We start from the raw sequence: 22,366 nt of genomic DNA on the forward strand, positions 1-22,366 counted from the left end.
AGGGAGGCGGGAGCACACAGCTATTCCTCAGAGAAGCCCGTGGTGAACTCCCCAGTGTCCTCTCCACACTGCGGCTGCTCCAGCGGCTCCGGCTCTTCTCCAACATCTTCCAGGAGTTGCTCCAGGTCCAGGTCACTGGAGGCTTCGTCATTAGGGGCAACACTTGCACCTTCCTGAGGACACTGCCAGCCTTCTTTCCCCATCAGGGGACAGGTGCTCAGATGAGCTGGTGGGGTCGGGCCCTTTGGCTCCATCCTGCCTTCTTTGTCCTCAGACCAGCTCGGTCCTGCAGCCTTGCTTTGGGGAGCTTCCTGATATTTAGCTTGTTACTAGTTTTTCTCCCTCCTACAGCTTTGACCCAATGACTCCCTTACCACCCTGGGATCCTGGCCCCAAAGCCCTCTGGCAAGACATCTGGAGTCTCATGTAGGTAGAGGTGAACCGGGAGGAGTGGCACTCCTTTGTCTGCAGAATGCACAGGACCCTGGAACTTCTCCAGTGGATGGGGAGAAACAGACTCTGAAGTCCAGCACAAGGAATCAGAGCTGAAAAAATTGCATGTGTCTATTGCATGACATTTGCAGGCATAACACAAGCTCTGGAACATTCAGAGTTTTATTGTTTTTTGGTTTTTTTTTTTTTTCTTAGTTTCTGCTCTCAAAGGGCACAGTGTGGAGAGGACATTTCCAGAAAAAGAAGGCCAACACCGGGCATATCTAGCGCTAAATGAATAATATAGAGAATGCACTGCAAGAGTTTAAAAAATGGTTGGAAAAATCAGGGGAGGTGTTTCTGTAGATGAGCTGAGTTAAGCCTGGATCGCTGGTAGGTACAGAACAGTGGGAGGCGAGCAGGAGGATCAAAGTTTTGCAGGAGAGAAGGAGAGGAGTCTGCCAAACTGGAGCGAGGAGAGTTTGTCTTGGAGAGGACTGGACGAGAAAGTTTGCAATGTGGAGCCACTGAATACTTGCGAGCACAAGTATCTAATCATATGGGTCAAGTTTTCCTAAGGGTTTACACAAAAAGAAAGCTAAAAGAAACTTCTAAGTACATCACTGTGGGCCCCACCTCCTAATGCTGCTTTCCCACCACTACCAAGGCCCCTCTAATGGGTCATTTCCACCAGTGTTTGTATCCACCCAGGACTCCTCTTACTGTGGCTGAAAACACAGTCAAAGCCGTTTGGGCGGCAAAGAGGTTGATTAGCGCTGGTGACTGAAGAGTTCAGCTGTGGATCTGGCTGGAATTCAGCACTCAGATTTCTCCCAGCGTCTATTTCTTGTAACTGCTCTTTTCTGCCCCCTACAGTTCAGCTTCATTCTCGGCCTCCACTTGGACCCAGGGCCATGGGCTCTTCCCACAGGGTGGTAAATGCCCTATCAGTGTATTTTGTTTTCTGTTTTTTTTAGTTTTTATTTAAATTCCAGTTTGTGAACATAGAGCGTAGCATTAGTTTTCAGATGTACATGTAGGGATGTATGTAAATATAGTGATTGAACACTTCCATACATCTCCCATGTCAGTCTTGCAGGAAAGAACTAGACTTTTCTTTTCCATTAGTTCCAGCAAAAGCCCTAAGATGACCAAGCCTGGACTAGCTTAGGTGACCTGTTCATCCTGGAGTCAGTCAGTGTAGCCAAAGGGATGTATTGGCTCTAGATGACCAGACCAGAGTCATGGGCAAGAGTACCATGTTCTGGAATGTAAGTCGGGACTGGCATTTCATTTGTACAAATTGAAAGTGCATAGTTCTCAATAACCCCCATTCCCTCCTTTTCATCCCTTTCACAGTCCTGAAGCTATTGGATCAACACTCCACATATCAGATGGGGCCGCTGGTGGCCATGGAGATCACTCCGGGCACAGTGCTGCATTGGTGGGCACACAGCTGGCCCCTACACTCCAGTGCACCAGTGGCCTCCCCACACTCTGTGGCCCAGAAGCTGGGGAGCCTGGCCAAAGGCCCCCACACCATGGTAGTTCTGAGGCTGCGTGCCCGCATCGCCACCTTCGCTTCATTTATCTTTATCTGATGACTGGCAAGGGCCTGGGTGGCTGTGGCTGCACTGTTGGCCTGGGAACGGTGCACTCTTGTAGTCATTATACTGGCCAACACCAATTACAAGTCTATGTATGGCTAGGTTAACCAGCTCCTCTGAGCTGCCTTTGGCGACCTCCTCCTGGCCTTTGTGCATGCCTAGAAAATAACTCTCAGCCTGGTCCTGCCCCCACAGCATCCACTCAGGGGACTGTGTGGTTGGAGGGCCTGGGGCACAGTTGTGAAGAGGGCCACAGCCAGAATAGCATTTCTGGGAGAGGAGCAGGTACCACGGACTTCTCTTGCCTGGAAGACTGCAGTAGTTTCCTAACCAGTCCAGCTAATTTCATTCTTGCCCTACTCTGACCACTTCAATCAGAGTAGTACTTTAGAATTAGCAAAACAAGAGTAGTTACTTAAAAGTATTTGCGGTGGAGGGGGCTGCCTGGGTGGCTTAGTCGGTTAAGCAGCCGACTTCAGCTCAGGTCATGATCTCACAGTTTGTGAGTTCAGCCCCTTGTCAGGCCATGTGCTGACAGCTCAGACCCTGGAGCCTGCTTTGGATTCCGTGTCTCCCTCTCTCTCTGCCCCTCCCCCGCTCATGCTCTGTCTCTCAATACTGAATAAAATTCAATTTTTTAAAATGTTTATTTTGTTTTTGAGAGAGGCAGAGCATGAGCAGGGGAGGGGCAGAGCCTGACATGGGGATTAAACCCATGAACCATGAGATCATGACCTGAGCTGAAGTCAGATGCTTAACTGACTGAGCCACCCAGGCACCCCAAGAGTAGACTTTAAAACATAAATGAGACCAAGTTATTAGCCTGCTCAGAAACCAAAGTCTTCTCTCGCAGTACAAATCCAAACCCTTAACCATGCTCCGTGATGGTCCGGTCTAACTCTGTGTCATTTGTTGCCATTCTTCCCTGGCACTCCACAGTCTAACCTCACAGTCTTGCTGCTCAAGCAGGTCAAGCTGTCCTGCCTCAGGACCTTTATACCTGCTGTTCCTCTGCCTGGAATGCACAACAGATACCCATAAGGTTGGCTTCTCATTCAGTTCCCTGATCAAACATCATCTCCTCAGAGGCTCTTCCTAACCACCTTAAATAAAAGAAGCCATCCTCCTACCTTGGCACTCTATCCCCTTTTGCCCTCCTTTTCTTTCATATCACTAAGCACAATCTGTAATGATTTGGTTTACTATTATTGTTGTTTACATGTCTTTCTCTCTAGAATGTAATCTCCATAAGGGACAGGGATTTTGTCTAGCTTGCTCACTGTTGCATCCCCATGACCTAGGGGAGTGCTTGAAACATTGCAGGTGAAACATTGCTTGAACAGATGGATGAAAGTCAGATGACTAAGGTGTTACTTCTATGCCCTGTGCCTTCACCTCTATCTTATGAAAAATAAGCAATTGGCCCAAGTGTCCCCCTGCTGCTAGTGCTAACTACCAAATTTCATGATTATCACTATTAATGATTCACATTCATGTTAGGTCTGTATGAGTTTCCATGCAGTTTTCTGTTTTTATTTTGGACGACTCTCCCAAGAACATTCTCCCATTTTACGGAGGCCTAAAGAGGTGGCATATGGCTAAACCAGTCCTTGGTTCTAGTTTGGTTGCAGAAACAGTGAGATCAGTGATTGTCCTTGCTGGAAAACCGGCTTCTTGCAAGAGCTGTTAAGTGATCACCCCTGATTCCTCCGACTCAGCTGACTGGGTCCTCTGGTCTCCTGGACGTCAGTTAGTTGGCGGAGGGGCTTCCCTGACCACCCTAAAGGGGGCTCCGTGACCAGGCACAACCACGTCCGCTGTGCCTAGGACCCTCTTCCGGCTCCGCTCCTGGGCCACCGGATCTTCGCTCAGCGCTTGCCACGAGTCTTCGTCTCCATTGCGTTCAAACACATCGCCCGCCACCACCACGGTACCCAAGGCCGTGCCCGCCACGACCACGCTCACGTCCCTCTGGCCCCCATGGCCCGGCGTGGCCCACACCTCGAGCCCAGGCCCCAGCCTCAGGGGCCGCTCCTCGCCTAGCCCGTGGGGGAGGTAGCGGCCCCCGGGGAGGCAGAAGTCGTGCGAGACCAGCAGAGCCGCCCCAGGAAACAGCCCCAGGTTCCCGATGTGATCCGAGTGTCCGTGGGTGCCCACCACCAGAGTCACGTCTCCGGCGGCCACGCCCTGCCGCGCCAGGGCCCCCAGGAGTGTCTCCCGGGCCCAGGGGCCCCCGGTGTCCACGAGGATGGGGCCGCGAGCTGCCTCCTCCAGGGGGGTCTTCGCCCAGCCGCCCTCAGGCTGGGACTCTCGGTGGCTGGAGGCCGAGCCCCAGGCGTGAGGCAGAATCAATGTTACGGTGCCGTCAGCGCGCACCGCGTCTCCCACCCCCTCGGGCTCGGAGTATCCCTGCATCAGGACCACCACCGAGTAGGGGTCGCCGCGCACCAGCAGAGGCGGCTCCCAGAGCAGCGGCTCGGTCCGCACTAGACCGCTCATGGCCGAAGGACGGCTGGGGAAGGAAAGCGGGGCTGTGGGCAACTGTCCCGTCCCTTGGCGTTCCCGCACGCGCCCTGCCACCGTCAGCGGCACCTTCCAGTTCTCGGTCCCTTGCCACCCCTCTCACACTCTTAAAGTGGTATCGCCCCGACCCCCTCCCGTAGGTGGTATCGTCCAATCTTCCCTTAGTGCGAATTCACCCGACAGTCCCTCAGTGTCTTCGGCCGTCGCCACGCTCATATGCGGTAGGTCCTCACCCATCATCCCCCTAAGGATATCCTCTTTATTCCCCTCATTCTAACCGGGGCCCCTCCCTACCGTGGACATAGTTTCATCGCTTCTTTTAATTATTGCCTCAACCGTGGGAACACCGGCCCTCGGAAAAGGGTGAGGAATTTTGTCCCCTACGAGTTCCCGTAAACCCATAGTACGGTGGCCGAGGCGCGCTCTCGCTTGCTGCTTTTAAATTCCAAGGGGTTCTCACGCAGGCGCCGAGAGGGGCTGCACAGACTCAAGCCTAAATAGTTATCAGCCAGGGGACCCTTGCCAGTCTCCCTGCACAAAGCACCACTATCTTCTAACAGACGGCGACCAACGGCCTTATTCTCTGGGCGCTACTGTATCGGCCAGCTGTTTTGTGTGCAGGTCAGTTGTTTGAAACTAGAGGCCCAGCTGCTATTTTTAAAAAATTTACTATCGATAATAGAAAATTTGGCACCTGTGATATTCCATGGTGGGCCCTGGGTGAAATTAATGTGAAGTAGACCAAGTAACTACCCTGCCTAACTTATCACCCGTGCCCCATCCTGATACAGTGTCTCCCTCTCCTTAAGTTTGTTGGCCTGTAGCCTCCTAGATGCAGGCAGTGTATATAGGTCGTAGACAATGTCCGCGCTGGCTTGCTCCTTGTAAGGGTCTAAAAACAGATCCCTGAGGGGCAAAGTGACTCTCCTAAGGCCCACAGTTCCAATGCATTCACTGACATCTGGGTCGGGTGGGGAGTAGTAAAGATCTTCAAAGGGGAAAGCCTTCAATACTGTCACCACACACACCTGACAGTTAAGGGGCTAGATGGAGGCAGAGGGCTCATCTGTTGTGGCAGGCCTTCCGGCTACTGCTCCCACTTTTGACCCCATAGCCATGCCATGCTGTACCACCAGGATCCTGCCTGAGACCAGATAGGAGAGAACAGCTACAAGCTCTAGGGTGGGAGCATTCGCACATATACACAGACCCTTATGTGGGGTAGGGATTGCTCAGATTCAGAGGGTTCTTCTCCAAGACCCCTGCCCCTCCTGGGGTCTCAAAGGCAAGAGTCAAAGATCTTCTGGGTTATGCTTGGGACGCCCTGGTGGGTTGGTCATCCCTTCCTCCGCTTCCTCCTCCTCCTCCTGATCTTCCTCTTCCTCTTCTGGCTTCTCTTGCCCATCTGTGATCTTTTCGTTTCCAGTCCAAGTTTCCTTTAGACATGCTAGGTTGGGTGATAGAAAACAATGTGGATATTAGTCCTGGGGGTAGAGGAGGTTGTGGCCTGGCAGGAAAGAGGCCAGCCCCATACACTTACCAGTTTCAGTCGTGGGGAGCACGTGACCTTCACAGAGAAAATGCTGTAGGGGCTGCTCCTGATGGTGGAAGTACCAGTCTCCCACAACATCTTCAAACTGCTCCAGCATCGTCTCACACTGATCAAATGATAGAGTCAGAAGGAGCCTTGCTCTGCTGGGCTTTGTAAACCATTCTCTCTGCTCTTCACTCCCACCTTGGAGAGGCAGGTAGCCAGGAAGCTAAACTCTGATTACTAGCTGTGTGATCCTCATTCATTCACCAAATGTTTACTTGTGCCTATTCCGCCAAATAGGCTATTAAACGCTATGTCTCAGCTCCTTGCCTATAAAATGGGAAATGGTAATAATACCTACCACATGAGGTTGCTGTGAGAGTAAAATGAGGCAACAGCTGGAAAGTATGGGGGCCTGAATCTGACACATAGTAGGTGCTCAGTAAGTGGTAGTAGATATTATTAGCCTCTGTTATTACTCCTTGATGTGCTCCTGGGCCCACTTCAACCAGTGATAGAGTCCTCGCTCTGCCCCCTTCTCCCTGCTCAGAGGTGGACCTCCTTAGGATCTAGCTCTCCCCTCAGGTTCCCATCTCATTACCTTGGGCAGTGCATTATCCCATCCTACCTGCTTCTTGAGGAATGTGACTTCCACGCTGGGCTCGTCCCACAGCTCCAGAGGGATCCCCAGATCCACCTTCACCCCCTTCTGCACCAGACCTTTCAGTGTTGCCATGGTCTGACTTTGACCCTGAGAGATGGGAATCTGGGATCAGCCAAACCCACTGACGCAGCTCTTTCTTCCCCTTTCTGCCATATCAGCATTGTCAACTACTGGAGACTCAGGGGTGAGCTCCATGAGGGTGACATGAGGGAGTCTAACAATGGGGAGCTCACAGTCTCCAGTGCTGGGGGGAGATGGGTCCCAGGGGATACCCATTGTTGTTTCTGAAAAGTGGGATGCTGCCCTAGGGAAGGGTCTGACCTTAGCATATCTCAGTGAGCCCTTGTGCTCAGCATGAACACTGTAATCCAGGATCCGCTCACACAAATTCTCCAAGGCCTCTTCCAGCCTTGTCTCTCTATGGGAAGAGGGAAAACAAAGACTCCTTGGATGCTGTAGGAGCTCCCAGGGCTCCCTCAAGGGTTGGAAGGAGAGGAGCACCGAAAAGAACTCACGAAACACTGTAAGGGACATGTCTCTTCCTCTTGCCTGTGTCAAGCACCTGCCCCAGCTCCAGCACCTCTCGAGATCGGCCAGTGCGACTCAACTCTTCCTGTAGCTCCAGGCTCAGCAGCTTACACACTACATGTCCAAAAGATGTGAAAGACAAACAAACATACCAGCAATTCATTCTGTAGATGAGCAAAAGCAGCAGAGCGTGATGGTTCCAAGTGTAGACTGTGGAGCCAGACTAGCTGGGTTAGAATCCTGACTCAGCCACTTAATAGATAGCTCTGTGACAATTGTGTTGTGCCTTGGCTTCTTCATCTCTAAAATGGAGATAATAATATAATAGGACCTCCTTCATAGGGTGTTGTGATGATTAAATAAATCAATCTACATAAAGCCCCTAGGATAGTGCCTGGCATATAGTGAGCACTGTAGAAGTGTTTGCTTTTATTCTGCAGTTATTTATTGAGCTCCTATATGCACAACAGCAATATAAAGAGCAATAAGACCCATGACCCCTATCCACAAGACATTGCTGATGTAACTGGGGACAAATAAAAAAATGATGACAGTGTGGTGTGATGGGCCCTACGGTGAGCTTAACAGGAGATTTAATCTCATTAGGAAATGCAAAATTCATTGAATGGTCATTTACTGACTTCCCACCAGCTTATAATTAACTTAAAGATGAGGGTTGTGTATGTTTCACCACTGTCTTCCAGCAAATAGAACCTGGCCTGGCATGAAGTGGGTCCCAAGAAAGGGAATGGCCTATACAGAAGTGCCAAGCAAACTAAACACAGGGCAGGTAACAAAAGTGCCCGAAATGTTCCAGGCACTACCCTAGGACTTTGGAGACACAGGTATTCTCCTTTCCTACACAGGCTTAATCATATAGTGGGAGGTGACAGAAAAGGAAGAAGGCTTCCAAAGGAATTATCTGGACTGGGTCTTGAAGAACCAAATGCAGAAAGGAGAGGGTTATTCCAGGCAAAGGGAAAAAGAGTGCTAAGGCACAGAGGTGCAAGAGGATGAGGCAGGCTCAGTGACAGATGAGAGGTTCAGTGTGGCTGAAGCGTGAGCACTTTGAGGAAAGAAGTTGTACTGAAATGTAAGAGAGGTCGGTTGGGGCCATAAGACAAAGAGACTGTGCCAAAGTTGCCGCATTTTGACCACAGCAGGAGGCCTGTAGAGGTGTTACAGCAAGGACTGACATGACCAGATTTGTGTGTAGAAAAATGACAGGTGTGGGGAGAAGAGTAGGGACACAAGTGAAGGAGAGGTTAGGTCCAGGTCATGCAGAATACTGATACAGAAATTCAGCGTGGAGTGAGGTGAAGGGGAAAAGAATCCAAGTTAGAAATTAAAGTCAGGAAGGCAACAAACTACGGAACCAGGGTACTCAATGGCGCAGGTCTGAAGTGTCCCTTCTCAGCTGCACCCCCCCCACCCCCCACTGCCTGGTGCAGCCATATAAGATGCTGCTCACAGCAAAATCGGTAAGTACACATCCTCTGCAAAGCTTCACATGTATGGGGAACCTCCTCCACTTCTGTGGCCTCTTCGCTCCTTTATGAGCTTCAAAGGCTTATTTACTTGCCTCCAAATCCGCCCCAGGAGAGTGTGGGGCCTGTAATTTGAGAGCGTCTCTGAAAGGGCGGAGCAGAGGATGTCCAAAAGGTATGAGCCTCATTCCCAGCTCCCGCAGGCTCCCCAGATTTAGGTTTAGTGGCAGGGGAAAACACACTTTATATGTTCAGAAAAGTGGGAGATCCTGGACACCGTCTCTGAACTACAATTCCCGCAAACCACTGGGGCTACCCTACTAAGAAAAAGCGGCTCCTTCTGGATGTCCTCTGGGAATTGTAGTGCCATAGCTGTGGGGTAGCGCTCTACATTCCCTCCCTTCACCCCCTTCAAATTCAGCCAAGCTCCAGAATCTCCAGGAGGTCTTCACAGAGATCGAGTGACCCACCCATCACTGTCCATTTGGTCCGGCCCAGACTATGGAGATGGGCAGAGGGATTCGAATAGGGACTACTCCTTTTAGATACCTTCGCATTTGCTGGGCAAGCGTTCTGTGTCATCGTCCTCCTCCTTCGACGTTCCAACCCAAACGCTGTAAGCAGCCAAAATGAAAAGCAACATTCCCAACCACACAGGTCCCATGACAAAGTGCCGTCCACAACTAACAACCCCTTGCCTTCAAACCAACTTCTTAAAGGCAGCGGTCCCTTTAAATTTCGAGGGAGGGTCGGCGGGAACGTCTAGCCAGCCTGGCTTTCGAGGCGCAGGCGCAGTCTCGGCCCGAAAGGAGGTGCTCCCTGCAGTCCCGCCTCGGTTTTGTGGCGCCTGCTGGGGTCCTGGCTGCCGGGTAGTGAAGGAATAAACTGAAGTTGATTGCAGCTGGAGGGTGTGCTCCTTACACGCAGACAGAGAAACCTGTTTTTTATACCACTTCAGGCCGTAAGCCTAGAAGACTCATTCGGGCTCGGAGAAGAGACAGTGACTTGCTCTCTTTCTCTGCCAGGACCTGCTACCGGGAGGGGGCGGGGCGGACATGGCGCCGAGCGCCGGGTGAGCGGTGCTTTGGCGGCGGTGAGAGACTTTTAATGCGTGGGGCGTTCGGCTGGCGGGGACGGGTCTGAGTGCTACCCGGAACCTTTGAAGGGCCTTTGAAGGGCCCATGTGGGAACCGGGAGGAGGACGGTGGGTTGTGTGTCCGTGCGTGAGGGGACTCCGTACGTGTGTGTTTGCATTGGAGGATGTTGGGGGGATGAGGTGGGCTCCCAGTGCCGCCTTTGGCGCTGTACCCATTGCCTGGGGACCTTTGACTCGCTTCCTTGCTGGGGAGGCCACTACCCAGGTCTAGTTCATGATAAGCTCTATGAAGCTTTCCTGGCAAGTCCACTGACCTGAGGGGCTCCTGAGGCTGTAGCGTGTTTCGGGAGCTGTTTACTGGCAGAGGGTACGGAGGGTATTGAAGGATTAGTAAGAGTTCACCAGTGACCTGGGCACGACAGCGTCTTGTTTACCCGGCGCCGGGCACAGAATATGTGTTGAATAAATGTGTTCCGTGAACACAACGACTTAAAACCGTGGAGGCGGAGACCAAATTCTCTTTCGCTCCCATGCTCACCCCTCCAGCACGCCCCCATCAACACTTCACAGTCAGCCCTAAACCCTTTTGACCTTAGTCTTCCTAATGCTAACTCGAAGCGAGCCACTCTCCTTTTGGCCGCAAAGCAGGATCCAAGCTTGGACCTGTATCTTGTTCGTCTAGAGAATAGTGGTGTCACGGACACCTACATCTGTAAGCCTTACGATTCACTGGTTTATTCAGCAAATATTTACTGAGTACAGTGGCTCGGGCACCAGTCTGGAGTCTCGGAATACATCAGAGAACACAACACATGGTCGGGTCCGGAAAGGGAAGGTGTGGTGGTGACAAACAATTAGAAATGATACAGTATATATTGGCAGTTGTTAAATGCCATGGGGGGAAAAGAACAGTGGGGTTGGAGTGTGGTATTAAATAGGGTGATGGGAATAGGCAGCCAAGCTAACATATGGAGAAGAACATTCGAGGCAGAAGGAAAAGAGCAAAGGCCATAAAGGAGAGCTTGCCTGCGAGGTTTGAACAGCAGGAGGAGAATGAGGCTGGATCAAGATGGAAGAAGGAAGGAAAACAGATTAGACATATGATTGGGGTGAGGCAAATTATGAAGGGCCTTATAGACTATAATTAGGATTTTGGATTTTACTGTAGGACAAATGGGGAGCCATTCCAAGGCTTTGAGCAAAGAAATGGCCCAATCTGGTTTATATTTTGACAGAATCAGTCTGGCTACTGTATTGGGAAGAGATGTGGAGAGCGAGGGTAGAAGCAGGAAACCTCGTCAGGAGACTATTGGAATTAGCCAGGCGAGGCATGGTGGTGACGTGGGCATGCTGTGGGAGTGGAGGAGTCAGGCTGGATCACCTAACTGATTTGATGTGAGGTTTCACATAAAGAGTGAGTGCCTGGATAGATGGCATTGCCCCAAAGATGAAGGAGACAGGCCAGAGCTGGTGGGGAGGGAAGGAGAGATACGGAGTTCAGTTGTAGAAGAGATTTTAAGTCGACAGTTTGATATACAATGCTGGTGTTAGGAAGAACGCCCTGGGCTGGGGATATAAATTTGACCATCATCTGCATATAAGCAGTACTGAAAATTGAAGGTAGTTGACATTACCAATGGAATTAAGTGTAGTTACAGAAGAAGACTAAAGACTTGGCCTGGGACACTCCAGTGTGAGGCAGATGAGAAGAGGAAGAACTTGTCAAGGAAACAGGGGTGGCTAGTGCGGTAGGAGGAAGCCAGGAGAAGGTAGTGTGCGGCGGAGTAAAGAGTATCTTCAGGAGGGAGTGGTCCAGCTATGAGATGCTGCCAGCAGGTCAAGTATGACCACGGAGAGTAGACCTTGGATTCCACAGTGTGGAGTCATCGGTGACTTTGATGAGCACTTTCGGGGACCTGGTGAGGTGAGAAGCCTGATTGGAGTAGGTACAAGAAAAGAGAAGAGAGGAAGTAGAAACAGTTAAGATAATTCAGGGAGTTTGGTTGCCAAAATACGGGGCTTTAAATGTTTATTTTTGAGAGAGAGGGAATGAGGGCATAAGCAGGAGAAGGCAGAGAGAGGGAGACACAGAATCTAAAGTGGTTCCGGGCTCTGAGTTGTCAGCACAGCCAGACATGGGCTCGAACTTGAGAACCATGAGATCATGACCTGAGCCAAAGTTGGACACTTAACTGCCACCCAGATGCCCTGAAAGTAACATTTAAAATTCTTAATTGTGGTGAAATACAGATAACATAAAGCTCACCATCTGAAACTGTTTCAAGTGTACGGTTTAGTGGGATTAAACACAGTCACAATGTTCTACAAGCGTCACACCATCCATCTCCAGAGCTCTTCGTGTTGTAAAACTGAAGCTCTGTTAATACACTAACTCCCCATTCTTCCCTCCCCTAACCCCAGCAACCCCATTCTGCTGAGTCTATCAGTTTGACTCCACTAAGAGCCTCATAAAAGTGGAATCATAACACTGACCTTTTCTGGCTCCCTTGTATCCTCAAGGTTCACCCATGTAATAGCACGTGTCAGAATCACGTTCCTTTTTAAGGCTGAATCCTAGTCCATTGTTTGGAGATAGACCACTGCCTTGTTTTCTTGAGAAGGGAGAAATAAGTGCATTCATTTGGTAGGCTGACGGGAGCCACCGGCCAGGTTAAAAACATGGTGGTGACGCAGAGAGACGGGAGCAGTGTGGGAGTTGGCAGGGGGCATGAATGGTTTCTCTACGGTAACGGGCAGGAAGGCAGAACATGTGGGCACTGGTGCTGTTAGGTTGGTGGATGTGGTGGGAGTCTATGGAGGTCTCTTCTAATGGTGTAAAGTGGGGAGGAGAGGTGTGTCACGTAGGACAGAGGGGACTGAGTGCACTGAGGTGTGGTATGATTGTCAGGCAGCAAGAGTGGAGTTTGTGACCATTGGGGTACCTGGGTGGCTCAGATGGTTAAGCATCTGACTTTTTTGTTTTAAGCTTATTTATTTTGAAAGAAGGAGAGAGAGAATCCCAAGCAGGCTCTACACTGTCAAAATGGAGACTGACACAGGGCTTGAACCCACAAGCCATGAGGTCATGACCCAAGCCAAAATCAAGAGTCAGACACTTAACAGACTGAGCTACCCAGGTGCCCCACGTGTCTGACTCTTGATCTCAACTTAGGACTTCCTTTTTTTTTTTTTCATGTTTATTCATTTTGAGAGACAGAGAGAGAAAGAGGTGGGAGGGGCAAAGGGAGAGAGGAGTTTTAAGCAGGCTTCACGCCCAATCTCACAAACTGAGATCATGATCTGATTGGAAATCAAGAGTTGGATGTTCAGCTGACTGAGCCACCCAGGCACCCCTCAGCTCAGGTCTTGATCTCAGGGCCGTGAGTTTGAGCCCCACATTGGGAAGAAACCCAAAGCTGGGAGGGTGTAAGTAACTTGCTCAAATAACCCAGCCGAGTAATCTAGGGCCAGGGTTTAAATTGAGAACATTCTCGTCTGTCTCACTTGAACGGCACCTGGCACAGAATCGGAGCTCAGCACGTTTTGTTGAATTGGATCAAATCGCTACCAGCTTCTTTTACACCCGATGCTGATTCACGTGGAGATGGACATAGGACCCCCCTCCCCGCAAGTTCCTTCCCTCGCATCTCAGCAGTGTTCCTTTTATTGTGGCCTTTCCTGAACGGGGACAGCCCCCTTCTTTGGGTCTCACATTTCTTTTTTATCTTTTCTGCCCACCCCAACCCCCTGCCAGGGTCTCCATCTCTCCACCCTGGGGTATCACTCGTTGGGGGAGGGAGGGAGAGGCTCCAGAATGGCTGAGGAGAAGAAGCTGAAGCTCAGCAATACCGTGCTGCCCTCGGAGTCGATGAAGGTGGTGGCCGAGTCCATGGGCATCGCTCAGATCCAGGAGGAGACCTGCCAGCTGCTGACGGACGAGGTCAGCTACCGCATCAAGGAGATCGCACAGGTACTCCGACCGCTCTGTCCAGCCCCACGCTGTATTAAGGATACTGCCCAGGCCCCCTTCTTCCTCAGGCTCCTGAGCTGATGTCTGTTCTCCACCCCCAGGATGCCTTGAAGTTCATGCACATGGGGAAGCGGCAGAAGCTCACCACCAGTGACATCGACTACGCGCTAAAGCTCAAAAATGTCGAGGTGATTGGGACATGTGGGACTGAGGTTGGTGGGGGGCAAGGTGGCGAGACCCATCCTCCCAGACGCTGCATTTGCCTTCAGCCATGCCTCCTGGGGCTCCCTTCTCATCTCAGTGTCTCTCTCTCTCTCTCTCTCTCTCCTGATCCAGCCACTCTATGGTTTCCATGCGCAGGAGTTCATTCCTTTTCGTTTCGCCTCTGGTGGGGGCCGGGAGCTTTACTTCTATGAGGAGAAGGAGGTTGATCTGAGTGACATCATCAATACCCCTCTGCCCCGGGTGCCCCTGGACGTCTGCCTCAAAGGTTGGGGGTGGGGAGAGCAGGGTGGTGGGGAGGAGGGAAAGGGGTTAGGAGGCTCATAAGTGAAGAAGCCCTCTGCGCAAGATTGCTGGGGAGTTGCAAGAAGTGAGGACAGGACAGAAAGCATGTTCCTAGTGTGGAGTGACTCCCTAGTGTCCGTGTCCAGCTGTTCGACTTGACACCTTCTTCCTCACAGCTCATTGGCTGAGCATCGAAGGCTGCCAGCCAGCTATACCTGAGAACCCACCCCCAGGTAACTGCCTCTGTGCCCAGGACCTGCCCCTCTCTGTCTCATGTCCCCTCTCCTTCCTTTACATCCCCTGCCACTCTTGTCAATCCTGCTGTGACGGCTTTCCCGCCAGCCCCCAAAGAGCAACAGAAGGCTGAGGCCACGGAACCCCTGAAGTCAGCAAAGCCAGGCCAGGAGGAAGATGGACCCTTGAAAGGCAAAGGTCAAGGGGCTGCTCCAGCTGACGGCAAAGGTCAGTACTGCTAGGCCTGGCTCCTCGGGGCTCCTGCCAGATGGCAGTTTGTGAGGTGGCTGAGGGCAGGACAAGCGGTGACGCCTGTGGCCATAGAGCCCTGGAAAGGATTGGGAAACCTGAGAGGAGCCAGGTCCTGGGGAGCAAAGGTTTGTCTGGTTCTGGAGCCTTTGTGTTCAAACCTGTCTTGGCAATTCACACAGGGAAAGAGAAGAAGGCGCCACCCCTGCTGGAGGGGGCTCCCTTGCGACTGAAGCCCCGAAGTATCCACGAGCTGTCCGTGGAGCAGCAGCTGTACTACAAGGAGATCACTGAAGCCTGTGTGGGCTCCTGTGAGGCCAAGAGAGCGGTGAGGCCCACTGACCTGCTTCTCCCCGCCAGGCCCAGGGCATTCCTTCTCTCTGAAGTTCCGCGAATCCCTCCCTATCTCCATCCCCTGCATCACTTGCTTCCTCCACCTCCCCCCCACAGGAGGCGCTGCAGAGCATTGCAACGGACCCCGGACTCTATCAGATGCTGCCACGATTCAGCACCTTCATCTCAGAGGGGGTGAGAGGAGGCAGAAGGCCAGGACCCTGGATGAGGTTCTGGGTGGTGAGGAGGCAGACTGGGAGCTCATCGGAGGGTCTCACTGCCCCGTCACGTCCCCCTCCCGCAGGTCCGTGTGAATGTGGTACAGAACAACCTGGCCCTGCTCATCTACTTGATGCGCATGGTGAAGGCGCTGATGGACAACCCCACGCTGTATCTAGAAAAATACGTGAGCAGCCCTGCCCACCCACCTTTCAACCCAGGGTCGGGACACCCTGTGGCCACCAACAGGAAGCCATCCGTCAGAACTGGCCAACTCGCCACTTCTCCCTTAGGTCCATGAGTTGATTCCAGCTGTGATGACATGCATCGTGAGCAGACAGCTGTGCTTGCGGCCAGATGTGGACAATCACTGGGCACTCCGGGACTTTGCTGCCCGCCTCGTGGCCCAGATCTGCAAGCATTTCAGCACGACCACTAACAACATCCAGTCCCGGATCACCAAGACCTTCACCAAGGTGAGTAAGCAGGAGGAGTGCAGACGGTCTTGTATCTCCACCCCCGGGTGACCACCAGGACAAAGAGCTTCACCCACACCAGAGGTAGGTCAGCGTGGCTAGAGGAAGTGACAGCGGAAAGACGGGGGACACGGACAGGGACTGGAACCTCGGCCACATCTGTTAGTGTCATAATGATCCACAACAGAAGTGTGTTTGTGAGACTTGTTCGTTAACAATCAGCCTCTCAGGCGCCTTTCCCTGGTGTATCTCCCCTGCCCTTACAGAGCTGGGTGGACGAGAAGACTCCGTGGACCACGCGTTATGGCTCCATCGCAGGCCTGGCGGAGCTCGGACACGATGTGAGGCCCTGGCGCAGGGACTCTGCAAGAAAGGAGGCGTCATGGCTTCCAGTGGGCAGGGGACCCCGCCTACAAGACCCTGTGGTGACTCGAGGTCCCTGGCCTGTCCCTTTCCTTTCTAACAGGTGATTAAGACTCTGATTCTGCCACGGCTGCAGCAGGAAGGAGAGCGGATCCGCGGTGTCCTGGATGGGCCCGTGCTGAGCAACATTGACCGCATTGGAGCTGACCACGTGCAGAGCCTCCTCCTGGTGACTAGAGCCCCCGTCCCCCATCCCTGCCGTCTCCCAACTCCTTCCCCCCACCCCTCCCCCAACACACAGGCACAACGCTCAGTATACAGTAGGTGTCGTTTATTCACTCATTGCATCTTTGCCGCATATGTTCTGAGTCCAATACTGTTGTGTAGATGGAGAAACAAAAGTGAGAGTTTAAGTTTGAAAGAAGAGACCATAACTGACGGCCTGTGACCCCGTCTAGACCGGGCCGCCCCTGAGGCTTCCCCGTCACGGTGCTGCATTCCATGCAGGGCATCCCCCTGTGGACAACCACCCCTTAGAAATCCCGAGCGTTTCAGCGAATTCCTCATCCACACTGGTGCTGCCTGGGGTTCCTTCTGAAGAAAAACTGGCGTTCCTCACACACACTGCCAGCCCAGCAGCTGGCCTGCAACACAACACACTGAAATTACGGGCAGTTTCCTTTCTTCCCGCTTCTTGTCCCTTCCTGAGAGTCCCAGCCCTCCACCTACCTGGCTTTTCTCTGCAGAAACACTGTGCCCCTGTTCTGGCAAAGCTGCGCCTGCCACCTGACAACCAAGATGCCTATCGGGCAGAATTTGGGTCCCTCGGACCCCTCCTCTGCTCCCATGTTGTCAAGGCCCGGGCCCAGGCTGCTCTGCAGGCTCAGCAGGTCAACAGGACCACTCTGACCATCACTCAGGTCAGGGACTGGGGGGGGGGGGGGGGGGGGGGGGGGGGGGGGGCGGAGAGGCGTCTGGTGAAGAAACATGTGGGAAGGGGGCAGGCAGCGGGCACAGGGCCATGGTTCCCTTCAGGGTGGGGACTCTCAGACGCGAGCTTGCTTTTATAAAACACCGCGCCCTCTGAGTGAGACTCCTGGGAGAATCTGGGCCCCCTTAGCAGATGATTCCCCAACACCAGTGAGACCTGCTGAGGAGCAGCAGTAGGTGCTCCTCTGTCTCACAGATTTTCACATTTCCTTCTTGCCTCTCTTCGTGCAGCCCCGGCCCACGCTGACCCTCTCCCAGGCCCCTCAGCCTGGCCCTCGGACCCCTGGCTTGCTGAAGGTCCCTGGCTCCATCGCACTGCCTGTGCAGACCTTGGTGTCTGCGCGAGCTGCTGCCCCACCTCAGCCTTCCCCTCCTCCAACCAAGTTCATTGTAATGTCCTCATCCTCCAGCGCCTCATCCACCCAACAGGTACTGGGAGCCAGGTGGGACCGCAGAGGGTGGGGAGCGTGACCAGGGTTACCTCCCAAGTACCCTGGAGGCCCCAGAGGCGAGCCCGGTCCCCTCTGGGTCTGAAGACAGGAGCAGGAAGGAGCGCTTCGCTGAGGCCTGCGAGGCATAGCTGCTCATCCTGAGCTCAGCTCTCAGGCCTACAGGCTCCTGGGCACTGGACAAATCATCAGTTCTTCTGCTGGAGCAGGTGAATTGTCCCCCAGGCAGCGCCTCTATTTTCTCCCCCCAGGTCCTGTCCCTCAGCACCTCAGCCCCTGGCTCAGGCTCCACCACTACCTCTCCTGTCACCACCACGGTCCCCAGCGTGCAGCCCATCGTCAAGCTGGTCTCCACCGCCACCACTGCACCCCCCAGCACTGCTCCCTCTGGTCCCGGCAGCGTCCAGAAGTACATCGTGGTTTCTCTTCCCCCTACAGGGGAGGGCAAAGGAGGCCCTGCCTCCCATCCTTCTCCAGCACCTGCCCCATCCTCAGCCCCCTCCCCACTTGGGGGCAGTGCCCTCTGTGGGGGAAAACAGGAAGCTGGGGATAGCCCCCCTCCAGCCCCAGGGACTCCAAAAGCTAATGGCTCCCAGCCCCCTGGGTCTGGCTCCCCTCAGCCTGCGCCTTAATGCTTTCACACATCTGCCAATCTTCTCTCCCTGATTTTCTCTCTCTCTCACATACACAGACACATACATGCTGGGTGGAAGGAAGTAATAGTTTGCTTCCTCCATGTTACTTTTTTTTAGATACTGTACAGTCCGTTCCTCAGAATAAAAGTTTCATTTGTAAATTCTGATCACCTCAGTCCTTCCTGTGTCAGGTGCCACGGGAAGGTCAAACATGTCAACCAGGATTGCTCTGCTGGGACTCAGGACTCTTCAGCCAGGTCCATGACCATGGGCCGGAAGGGTGGAAAAGACACTATTGTCCTTCTCTGGTTCCGTAGATTTTGCTGCCTGCATCCTCGTCTGGGGAGCCTCAGATCCGAATGACGTAGGCATCACTGTGGCTTAGGTGTCGCACCCACTTGTGGGGGTTGGTGTTACCACAGGGTCTGAACGCCAGCCTGAGGAAGCGAACTTGGAGGCCAGAGCACGTGTGCCGGGGAAGTTCAAAAGAGAGACTGGCGGGGCCCAGCCCCAGCGGAGGGGCCACGGTGGAGGGTCCTTGGCCAGGAGGCCCAGGGAGGCCTGGAACATCCATCTGGAAGGGACAGAGGCCGGGGCAGGGTGCTGAGGGCGGCGGAGAGAGGGCAGGGGGACCAGATCCAGTGCTTGAGGGGGGTGGTTGGGGCCAAACGTGCAGCTGGAAGAGAGGGTCTCAGGGACTGGACAACTCATACCTGGAAAAGGCCTGACAGCTGGGAGCCGCCTTGCACCCGAGGCAGGTCCCAGCGGAGGGCTCCGTCCCCGAGCTCTGCCTTCTGTTCGGGGCCGCTCAGCTCCTGAGACAGGCTGGAGTTTGGGGTGCTGCGCTCAGCCTGCCTTCCTGGAGCAGACGGGTCCCACCCTCCCTGCTGTCACCCTGTTGCCCAGGGAAGCCGGCGAAACTTCCCAGGCCCTGTGGCGCCAACACTAACCTGATCACCCCTCGAGGCAGGGGAAGGTGCAGCCTGACGTTGAGAGCTTGGCTGCCAAGAAGAGAGGAACACAGTCAGCCCCGGGAAGGCAGTGGACTCGTCCTCCCTCTTCAATAATGCCACTACAAAGGGTCAGTGCAAATGCTCCCCCCCCTTCCCCTCCCCAGCCTTCCTCCGTCTAACTGAAATGGATTCCGAAGCTGGTGGATGCATCTGAAGGGGGAAGCAACAGGTATGTGGGCCCTGTGTCCTGCCCCATGACCCCGAACCAGGCCTGTGTAACCCGACTCGTACCTCTTCGGGGGCAGGTCGCACCGTAACTTCAGGTAAACCTGGAGCCTGGGTGAAAGGATGGTTCTGTTACTCACTGGCCTCTCACCATCCCCATGGGGGCCCACATGCAGGGCTGCTGCATAGGTCAGTTGTGCCCCAAGCAGGGAGAGAAGGGATGAAATCCAGCCCGACTCCACTAAGGGCTAAATCCGCATGGGGGAAGGGTGCCTTCTTCTGACTTGTGCCCTATTACCACTCCTCCTTCACAGTGTGCTTTGGGAACATATGTGCATTGGCTTGGATTTCAGAAAAGTTCTAGAAGAGAAAAATGGTCTCACCTGCCTGAGCCTCGGTCCCACTGTACAGAGGGAAAGAGCCGGAAGGGGAGTGGGGAGGGGAGGTCGTCTGAGAGTTGGTACCGCATCACAGTCAGCTGAGACCAGACAGGAATGGAGGTCAGTTTGGTCTCCTCACACCTGCACTTGCCTCCCTTTCCCACGGTGGACAGAACGAGCTAGGCCAGTCGGATCCTGACCTCGCCCTGAGGGGGCTGCAAGCGGAGAATTCGATGAGACTCAAACTCCTCCAGAAGCACCGAGCTGTGAAATGAGACCTCATCCACCCGGATTCCTGGGCCGTAACCTGGAGGGAAGGAAAGTGTCCTCTCCTGACCCATGCTGTGGGTGAGAAGAGCAAGGTGAGAGCTGGGGGAGAACCCATCTCTGATTCACAGAACTTTTGGTGGTGACCTGTACCTAGGAGAGAAGCACCTGTTTTCTTCTCACCTCTTAGTTCTGACTTCCCTACACAAAACTCTTCTGTCAGGCCAATGCGCATCTCTGTCACAGAAAAGAACATCAGAAAAGGCCGCCAAATACCAACATTCACACACCCACCAAGGAGCCTGTCCCAAATCCTACCCTGGGCCAAGCGTGCAGATTTCTCACCAGAGCCACTGGGAAGAAAGCTCTTGAGCCGGATCTCTCCCTGCACATCTACCTTCAGCAGCGAGCCCTAAGAATGGCAGAGAAATCAATGCTTGGAGGTGACCCCCCCCATTTCCCAAAAGCCATCTGTCCTCTGTTCCAGAGCTGGGGGCCCAAACTCACGTTAGATGCTATCAGTACAGACAGCCTCTCGACTACATCCAAAAACACTTCATTCTTTTGGCTCTGGGAAAGAGAAGGGATTTGGAGGCTAAGCGGCCTGGCACAGGCAGAAAGGACAGGCCAGTGGAAGCTAAGGCCCTGGGGCGGGGACACAGGGAAGGGAAGGGATTGTCCACATCCAGGAATACCAGGATCTCGCTCTCTGGCATTCTGGAAAAATATCAGGGGCTCTGAATGCATCTCACCTGGTCAGAGCGGCTGGACAGGACGGGGCGGCTGGCTGCACTGCTGGGGGCCACTTTGCTCTGCTGTGTCTCGGCCCCAAACTGTAAAGCACCCAAAGCAAGCAATCTTCAGGTTTGACACTACCCACCATCCCTCCTCATCCTCTTTCCCTCAACTGACCAAGCCAACACTGCTGAGGTCAAAGAGGCTGAAGGGCTTGCTGACCACAGCCTCTGTCTGGATGAAGTTCCTCAGCATCTCTGTGGATGTGGTTTGCACATAGCCATAGTCCTGTGGGCAGAGGAAGGACAGCCTGTGGGTGACCAGTGGAGGCAAGGGATGAAAATGAATGGACTTAGCCTCCCACCCACAATACATATCTGCAGGGACTGTGGTGCAGTGAGGGAGACGCTTGGCCCTCACCAGCACTTCATCCAGGAGCTCGTAGACAAGAGCCACATTGCGGGATATGGTTCCTTCACCCAAGGAGCCACAGTAATCGCCCAGGAGAGTGGCCAACCTGAGAAAACAGACCCCAGTGTGCATATCCCCCTCCTGTTGCATCCCCACGCCCACGTGCCCAGCCCTGCCCTCCTCACCGGGAGAGCAGCTCTAGGAGGCTGAAGGGAGATATGTTTTCTGAAGTCGTGGCCACCAAATAGAGGCCGCTGTGTCTGATGTGAATAAAATGACGGTCATCGTGGTGCTGAGGCAGAGGCGGGAAAGAAACATTAAGAAGAGAGCTGTGATTAATAGCCCAAGAGATTTACTAGCTGTGTGCCTTGGGGGCCCTGGGAAGCCCTCCTGGGGTCCAGCTTCCTAACATGTCAGGGGAGGTGGTGGTACCTACCCCGCACTTACGGGGAATTGGGATTCGAGAGGAGCCTGTGCCTGGTGCATTGTTAGCTCTCGATAAACTTGCCTTCACATTGTTCGGCGTAAAGTACCCCCAAGCGGAAGCTCTCAGGGAAACAGCCCAGGGAGGAAGGAGGCGCCCTCCCCACCCACCCCCGGCCCGCCTGGCGCATCCCCGACTCCCCGCCACAGGTTACCATGACAACCGGGGACTCATCTCCAGGCAGTCCCGTCAGCTTCCGGTAGAACAGCTCGGCCACGTCCCGACCGCCACTGTCGCCGCGGACTGACCGGGTGGAAGGACAGCTAAGGAGCTAACGATACAGGCTGGCCCTGGGGCACCACTTCCACCCAGGGCCCACCCTCCCGCCACGCAGATCAAGGATACAATCCTTGTAGATGAGCGGGTCCCCTTTGGAGGAAAGAATGAAGAATTGGGAGATCATGGCGGTTCTGGAGAGTAGGCAAGGAAACAGCCAAAGTTGGGCCTGCCCCGCCCTGTGGCCCCGGAACAAAAGGACTCGCGTACGCTGGCCCTTTAAGAGCAATTCTCCGCCCGCGCCACCACAGACCGCGGGAAACCGGCGTCGGCCCCGCCTTTCCTTCCTAGTGCCCGCGCCGCTTCCCTGTCATTCAGCCCTGGCTCGCTCGGTGATTG

The 22,366-nt window shown here is 53.7% G+C and overlaps 4 protein-coding genes across 10 annotated transcripts; 1 reads left to right on the forward strand and 3 right to left on the reverse strand.

Annotated features, from left to right (window-relative positions):
- Positions 1-3,544: 3,544 nt before the first annotated feature.
- MBLAC1 (metallo-beta-lactamase domain containing 1) lies at positions 3,545-5,143 on the reverse strand. The gene has a single exon (XM_029948535.1). The coding sequence runs from the start codon at positions 4,536-4,538 to the stop codon at positions 3,786-3,788; it is 753 nt and encodes a 250-aa protein (XP_029804395.1). The 5' UTR covers positions 4,539-5,143; the 3' UTR covers positions 3,545-3,785.
- TAF6 (TATA-box binding protein associated factor 6) lies at positions 4,769-18,463 on the forward strand. Of its 4 annotated transcripts, none has more exons than XM_029948528.1 (15): positions 4,769-4,783; positions 13,626-13,841; positions 13,943-14,029; positions 14,178-14,331; positions 14,525-14,581; positions 14,691-14,810; positions 15,014-15,159; positions 15,282-15,359; positions 15,469-15,570; positions 15,677-15,859; positions 16,126-16,200; positions 16,326-16,451; positions 16,969-17,142; positions 17,444-17,641; positions 17,913-18,463. In XM_029948528.1, the coding sequence occupies exons 2-15, from the start codon at positions 13,686-13,688 to the stop codon at positions 18,291-18,293; spliced, it is 2,037 nt and encodes a 678-aa protein (XP_029804388.1). In that variant the 5' UTR covers positions 4,769-4,783; positions 13,626-13,685; the 3' UTR covers positions 18,294-18,463. The 4 variants fall into 4 exon arrangements, with proteins under 4 accessions (XP_029804388.1, XP_029804389.1, XP_029804386.1 ...); XM_029948529.1 differs by lacking the exon at positions 4,769-4,783 and adding an exon at positions 9,728-9,868; XM_029948526.1 differs by lacking the exon at positions 4,769-4,783 and adding an exon at positions 9,831-9,847.
- CNPY4 (canopy FGF signaling regulator 4) lies at positions 5,778-9,561 on the reverse strand. Its single transcript, XM_029948536.1, has 6 exons — positions 9,325-9,561; positions 7,276-7,402; positions 7,082-7,178; positions 6,725-6,847; positions 6,103-6,220; positions 5,778-6,009 (listed from the first exon to the last, which is right to left on the reverse strand). Exons 1-6 carry the CDS (start codon positions 9,437-9,439, stop codon positions 5,855-5,857), a joined length of 735 nt encoding a protein of 244 aa, XP_029804396.1. The 5' UTR covers positions 9,440-9,561; the 3' UTR covers positions 5,778-5,854.
- Positions 16,050-22,284, reverse strand: AP4M1 (adaptor related protein complex 4 subunit mu 1). 4 transcript variants are annotated; one of them, XR_003912027.1, is made up of 16 exons: positions 22,097-22,284; positions 21,906-21,994; positions 21,453-21,559; positions 21,277-21,373; positions 21,034-21,144; positions 20,874-20,954; positions 20,629-20,691; positions 20,440-20,533; positions 20,305-20,358; positions 20,055-20,161; positions 19,858-19,952; positions 19,541-19,585; positions 19,247-19,297; positions 19,010-19,121; positions 18,468-18,870; positions 16,050-16,222 (listed from the first exon to the last, which is right to left on the reverse strand). XR_003912027.1 is itself a non-coding variant. In XM_029948530.1 (15 exons), the coding sequence occupies exons 1-15, from the start codon at positions 22,152-22,154 to the stop codon at positions 18,646-18,648; spliced, it is 1,389 nt and encodes a 462-aa protein (XP_029804390.1). In that variant the 5' UTR covers positions 22,155-22,284; the 3' UTR covers positions 16,539-18,645. The 4 variants fall into 4 exon arrangements, 3 of the variants coding, with proteins under 3 accessions (XP_029804390.1, XP_029804391.1, XP_029804392.1); XM_029948530.1 differs by lacking the exon at positions 16,050-16,222 and having other exon boundaries at positions 16,539-18,870; XM_029948531.1 differs by lacking the exon at positions 16,050-16,222 and having other exon boundaries at positions 16,539-18,870; positions 20,467-20,533; positions 22,097-22,282.
- Between the last annotated feature and the right edge of the window lie 82 nt (positions 22,285-22,366).

This window comes from Suricata suricatta, chromosome 8 (genome assembly GCF_006229205.1).
Source record: "Suricata suricatta isolate VVHF042 chromosome 8, meerkat_22Aug2017_6uvM2_HiC, whole genome shotgun sequence".
NCBI lineage: Eukaryota > Metazoa > Chordata > Mammalia > Carnivora > Herpestidae > Suricata > Suricata suricatta.